This window comes from Sphaeroforma arctica, assembly GCF_001186125.1.
Source record: "Sphaeroforma arctica JP610 unplaced genomic scaffold supercont1.2108, whole genome shotgun sequence".
Classification (NCBI taxonomy): domain Eukaryota; class Ichthyosporea; order Ichthyophonida; genus Sphaeroforma; species Sphaeroforma arctica.
Window position 1 is genome coordinate 378 of NW_014038450.1, and position 6,807 is coordinate 7,184.

The 6,807-nt window shown below is 42.5% G+C and overlaps 1 protein-coding gene across 1 annotated transcript; it reads right to left on the reverse strand.

Moving 5' to 3' along the window:
• Positions 1 to 1,520: 1,520 nt before the first annotated feature.
• Positions 1,521 to 3,230, reverse strand: SARC_12161 (hypothetical protein). The gene has a single exon (XM_014293738.1). It carries the CDS (start codon positions 3,187 to 3,189, stop codon positions 1,786 to 1,788), a length of 1,404 nt encoding a protein of 467 aa, XP_014149213.1. The 5' UTR covers positions 3,190 to 3,230; the 3' UTR covers positions 1,521 to 1,785.
• Positions 3,231 to 6,807: the final 3,577 nt, after the last annotated feature.

A 6,807-nucleotide genomic window follows, 5' to 3' on the forward strand; every position in this document is an offset into this window, starting at 1 on the left:
TTTCCATGAACATTCGTTCAAAGGCGGAGCGTCAGGCGTACTGGTGTCCGTCCTCGTAAGTGTCATACCAACGTATATCAAGGGGCTGTCAAACCCCATGGATAGCCACTACAATAACAAGGATGACGCGTGTGTGCACATGCACATGCTCGCGACACGCCAACTTAGAAACCAGAGATATCACTAAACCCTAAAACCCTAAAAACGACACGCGCTAAAGAGCTTCTGACATGTGATACGAAATCAAAGGAACGTTGCACTTCACTGATAAGGCATTCGGAATGGGGACTTAATAGCGCTGGCACACCTTGCTTTGTGAGGTTAGTAACAGCGCAGAGCAAACACTTCGCCAGAGGAAGGAGAACAGCCTGTAGTCACAGGGGATATGAAAAGCCACGGATAAAACGGTTATGATACCGGATGGCTCAGCCCAATTGCGAGTGTTTAAGCTTTGTAATACTGTTGTATGGAGATGCTGCGTTGTCTGGTGCGACTACATCCGTGCGTCACAGTTCGCAACGACTAGAAGGGCCATGCGCGAGCCCTGATATTATAGGACATACTAAGTATCAATAGTAATAATAAACATATCAGCCACACTTGCTATTATAAGACATAGTAAGCATCAAAAATAATAATAAAACAGCCACACCTGCTATTATCAGACATACTAAGCATCAATAAAAGAACATAACAGCCACACCGACATTGTATGGCACGCACAATGCGACTAAACTGATAGACACACAAAACAACACATTATAGCACTTCTACGTGAGAACATACAAAACAACACATCATAGCACTTCTACGTGAGAAATCACAAAACAACACATTGTAATCTACATGAGATCACACAAAACAACACATTATAGCATTTCTACGTGAGAACACACCTTCGGGATATGGCCGTCGCGACATGAAGACGCCACTACTCGCGAGGGACCGCATGTCTCTCCTATCTGTCCCGCGTAGCGAGGAAAAGTTGTCCACCCGGCAATCGTAGACTAACCCCCCCCCCCACTATCATGCACTGCCACAGGCGAATTGCTGGTACGCCGTTGATCTACGAATCAACAAGCTACTTGGAATACAGGGACTCGGATGATTGAAGTGAGTGCATAGCAACATGGTGGAGAAAGTGCACAGTAACCTAGTGGAGAAAGTGCATTCTGCTGCCCACAGGGGGCATGTCTGGCCCAACGCGCCGAGCACCGTGCTGACCTGTGTGAAGTTAGATACGATGCGATATACTACGAGTCTACTGAGTCAACAGCAGCGTAGGTGTTCGGAATGTCTATGTTTGCCAAACCGATACATACAGGTTCGGAGGTGTGATTGTGATAGTTTCGCCACAGTGCTTTCAGTTCTGGATGGTGTGAGCAACAGAATAATAGGAACGAAATGAGTCAATAGTACGTATAGGAATACACAGACGGACCTCACACAACACAAGAAAGAAACCCGATTGTCTCGAATAGATTATTTTCAGTCAAGTTTTATTGATACCTTATTATTCAGTCCTGCACATGACGACCAATCGGTGGAAGCCGATCATCACGCCGCATAAGGGTGGGGATAGGAACGGGGTCTATCCTCAACCTTGGGTTATTTCTCGCGCTCGGCAGATTGTATTACTCACAGATTCTTTATATACACTCATACGCTCTCAACCCGCGATGCCTATGCTATAATCACCGTTCATATACGACCGTAATACACGGTCGCTTATGTATACATACACCTTGTGTACACGAGCACACCAGGCGTCCTTGTATAGTATGTCTAACATACCACAGAGCTCTCTCTATCTTTGTCTTGTCTGGACCCGGAATTGACATCATGCGAGTCGGTTACAACATCGACTGCTGTTTCCTTCTTTTCACTCATAAGGGGAGGTCCGGGTAATACAAGCGACCCTTCGAAGGCGCCTGGGTTACTGAGACCAAGCTTTGACATTTCATCGGGAGACATCTCAGGCTGATACTCGGCACGGATGCCAATGGTATATTTAAGACCCAGCATTAGGATGACGGTTACTGTGAAGGCCCATGCGGCAACCACAACAATATCGAAGACCTGGTATGCCAGTTGGATGGGGCGCCCGTAGAAGGCACCATCCGCACCCCAATCGTTAACAGTTGTCGTTGCGAAAAGTCCAGTCGAGAAGGCACCGATCATACCACCAACCCCGTGTGAGCAGAATACGTACAGTGAATCATCGACCCAAGACAAGTGTGCGTACTTCATCCACGCCCAGAGTACAAGATAGGAAATTGCAGAACCGTAGATGCCCATGAGCAGAGCATACCCTGGAATGACAAACCCTGCGGCGGGTGTGATAACAACAAGACCACATACTCCACCGTACAAAGCACCTTCTAAGTCGACCTTTTTCTTCAATACAAGATCAATTATAGCCCATGTGAACATCGAAGTTCCTGCACAGACCTGAGTGTTCAGTAGTGCCAAAGCAGCGACCGAATCGGCTGCCAGAGATGAACCTCCGTTGAAGCCCATCCATCCGATCCACAACATAGTAGCTCCAAGAAGGTTGAGCGTGAGTTTAACTGGGGCCTCATCGCGATCTTCCTTGTGACGCTTGCCTAAAACTAAAGCACAGGCAAGTGCTGACACACCCGATGAAATGTGGACTACAGAACCACCGGCAAAATCAAGAGAACCTCCTCCTTCACTGTTACCTGCGATGTCTCCGATAGAGTGGACAAATCCTCCATTGCCCCATACCCAATGGCAGACGGGGTCATACACTAGAGTGGTCCACAGGAATATGAAGATCAGGAAGGACTCGGCCTTCATGCGACCAACAACAGCGCCGGTGATAAGTGCGGCGGTGATAATAGCGAAGGACAATTGGAAGCCAACGAAGAGAAGATCCTGGGTAGGGACATCTACAAGTGCTGCGTAGTCGAAGTTACCGTAGAACACTCCGTCGCCACCAAATGCTAAAGAGAAACCGAACAGTACCCATTGTATCGTAATTAGACCTATTACAACACACGTCTTTGTGAGTGTGTCGATAATGTGTTTGTCACGGCACAATGATCCGTAGAAGAACGCTAGTCCGAACGTCATCATAAAGACCAACGCCGTGGCTGTCAATATCCAAGCTATGGACGCTCCATCGTATCCTGCGGTGAAGATCGCTTCGGCTGAGGGGTCTGACATTTTGGATGTTTTTTTAAAATCAACACTACCGAATGTTTTGTTCTCTGTGTGTGAATGACATAAGTCAACGCTATTGCCTTACTTAAATATAAAAATCCGCGTCGCTTAGTCAGCTAATCTATTTCAGAAAACTTTTGCAAGAATATTAAAAACGTATAAGGGACACGACCGATGACAATGGTGACAAGGGTGTTTACCAATTACCACACGCCGCACGGGTGAGCCCGTGAGAGGTTGTTCATCGTGCGTTTTACTTGTGTTGAAAATCATTTTATGAATCTTCAAGCGAGTAGTTTTTTCTGCAGCGCTGAGCGCGGTGCTATCGACGCGATAGAAGAATCATAAATAAATCCCGTGTAGTGTACAGTTGTTTTTTTAAATTTATCATATTTACCGAATAAAATAGTCCGGCGTCAGTATTTTAATCACTGACAGGCCGTCAGCAGCAGGGGTACAGAAAAATATTTTCTCTCCTCTCTCCCCTTTAAAAAATTTGTGTGTGTGTGCGTGATTTTTTAAAACTATGTCTGCGTCTGTTTGGCTATAAAGACGCGCCTAAAAACAGAAAACATAAATAAATATAAATATTTATGAACTCAAATCTTGACCATTCTAAAATACTATTTTTTCGTATCATATGTTTTTCTAGAGAAAAATATAAAAATCCAATAAATAGTCACATGATAGGAGTAGCAGATTATTTGGTTTTATTATCAAATAAACACTGTTGTAATTATTTTTTGATTATTTATTTGTTTTTTTTTAAATTTAAATATTTATAGTGAACTATTATGTAGTATTTTTTTTTGTATAGTAATCAGTCACTCTCTCTACTACTATGTAAATATTTAGTGGTATTTAGCAGTTAGCACAGACCCAGCCATGCCCACCCCAAGCAGGGTGACCAGGCCCCGGGCCCAGAATATCAGTGATAAATATATCTGATTGGTCAATTTTGTCCTAAGTTATAGTTGTTGTGTTGAGAACATAGAACTTGTGAGTCTTGGGAGTCGGGAGTCCCTTGGAGTCTTGGACTCTGGGAAAAGTTTCCCAAATTTAGAGTACATATTATACAGTATTGATTTTTTTTAAACAAAACAGAGTACATTATGTCCAAACTCCACTGATTACTTTGTTTGTTTTATTTAAAAAAAAGGCCTCTCTCAGACTTTAGACTTCAGAGTTTGAGTTCTAGTTCTGAGTTCAGACAGGCTCACAAGCCTTAAGTCTCAACTGGCTCAACAGGCTCCCTGACTTAGACTCTCAGGCGTCTCAGCAGTCAGCAGTTCAACACGATCATAGCGTCTCTGCTACATTTACGATTCGTGGGAAGAAACCAGATTTCTGCTCGCGACCCTAATCCAGAGGGCCGTGCTCTCAGGCTCTCAAGTCTCAGCTGTAGCGGTGTATTTCGGTGCCTTTTTTTACTCTTGAGTTGTTACGTAATTATGTTTAGGCCCTGCTGGCGTCTCTCGACCCGGACAGGCTGGCCCTGGTCCTATAATACTGTATGTCTACTAACTCCCAATTTTTTGTTTGATTTCCATTGGTTGAAATTTGATCAGATAAGCCATTTTGTCATCAGTTTTCGATACCAAAGGGCGATTTGTGACTTCTTGTGTTTGTCGTTAGAGCTATTTCCGTATTTGTGGCAAAAATTCGTGATTTCCCAAATAAATATTCTTTTATGATTGGCCATAAGAATGGAATTTGAATCAGAATGATGTGTTTCACTCTTTTGGCTTTTTCGGCTTAAACCGTTTGCTACTTGGTAGTTGTATGGCAACCATGCTCATTGCGTACCTCTTAATACGGAATTCAAATGACGAATTCTGAGGAAGGCACACAAATCTGACAATCCGATATTAAAAACAAAAGCATGTCTGCACAAAAACGTCAAAGTATAAGGATTAGGGATAAATCGACAAAATTGTAAATAATACTATATGAATCTATCTCACTATCTCACAGGCACACACAGGGAGAGAGAATTAGAGAGAGAGAGAGAGAGAGAGAGAGAGATAGAGTCTGTGGCAATGTGCCCTCACTGCCCTGTGGCCTGTGCCTAATTGCAGACTGCAGTCTGGAGTCTGGACTCTGCAGTTGTCACTTGTCTGTAAATATTCTAAACATATGAAAATAGTAGTTCTCAGCTTATCTATAGTCTATCATATTCATGACCCTCTGGCCTCTCCGCCTCTCCACTAGCAATAAAAATATAAAAAATACGGCTGGTAGACAGTATATGCTCTGTACTCTATACTCTCTCTCGAGTAAATAGTATGAATGTATTCATTATTCAGTGCCACAGTGGCCACTGGCCTATCTCCTGGTCTCCTCTCGAGAATGTAATAGATACAACTGACTTTATCTTTGTTTTCTGAATAGTATTTCTAGAATTTTTAAAAACAGCAAACATGTAGCAAATTGATCTGCCTTACACATGTTTTCACTCCTTACAATGTGCTGACCGCTTGTTAGTACACATGACACACTGACACGAGTCGACGACCGGTTGATAGGGTCATAGCTCAAGCACTCATACGGACTGCAGTGGATGAGTCGGTCCCTTGTGCCATATTACAAAATTGTCAGCTTTTAGTCGAAGAGAAAGGATCGATCGGCAGCGATTTATACTTGTGGAGCAATATGGAGACTAATATAGTAATCATACCCAATGTTTATCATAACTATCCTGTGACCACTGACCTGTAGCCGTAGAGGGTATACGGTAGAGGGACCGAGGGTCAGAATATGAGCGCTACAGTAAACTTATTATTACACCTGCTCGTGTATATAGACACACAAAATTTAGTTTTTTCTCTATATGGCTTTGGATTCCGTTTTTAAAATTATTAGCACTTGTCTTTTCCTGAAGTCGTTTTTGATACGCCGAATTCCCGATAGTTATTCCATTGCTGTATAAATATATTTTTTTGAAAGAGTATGGTATAGATTCTAGTTAAATGATCGCACTCAAGGGTTCATCAGAGTACTATTGGCATCCATAAACTGTTCAATGCTTATTTATCAATTTTATCATTACATCAACATCATGCATTCCAAACTTGACCTCGAAATTCAAAAATATAGTACTCTATTTTATTATAGAGGTGACCGTTGTATATCTGACTCATTTTTTTGTGTAGAAGCAACTAGCGACACTCTCTCTCTAGAGTCTAGAGTGTGTGGGAAAGAGTATGAAAATGAAACTCTCCTGTTTCTCCATCTGACACCTACACGACTTCGTCACAAAGGTAATAAAGATATTACCAGACGGATGACATGACATTCGCTCTCATATCCGTACTATTCCCCCCTAGTATATACTCAGAATTCAGATGTATTCGCTATTAAAAGAGGGATGACACGCGGGCAACATAGACACATGCAAAGCTTATGTAAATACATAGAAATAAACTTGCTATCAGGACTGGCTCTCTAAATTGGTACTTTTGTCTCCTATTATTTTAAAAATATTTATGTAGATACCATACGTATGTACATATTTAGCCTTCTAAAAACAAACAGAAGGCTATAGCGTTTTTTCCTATAAAATAACACAACATAGACTACCCCGCAGCGGGGACGAGCACGGCTCGGAAGAATTGTCGGATT

Bases quoted from the DNA above. Each gene is read 5' to 3' on its own strand.
- SARC_12161 (XM_014293738.1), bottom strand. From the start codon at position 3,189: ATGTCAGACCCCTCAGCCGAAGCGATCTTCACCGCAGGATACGATGGA.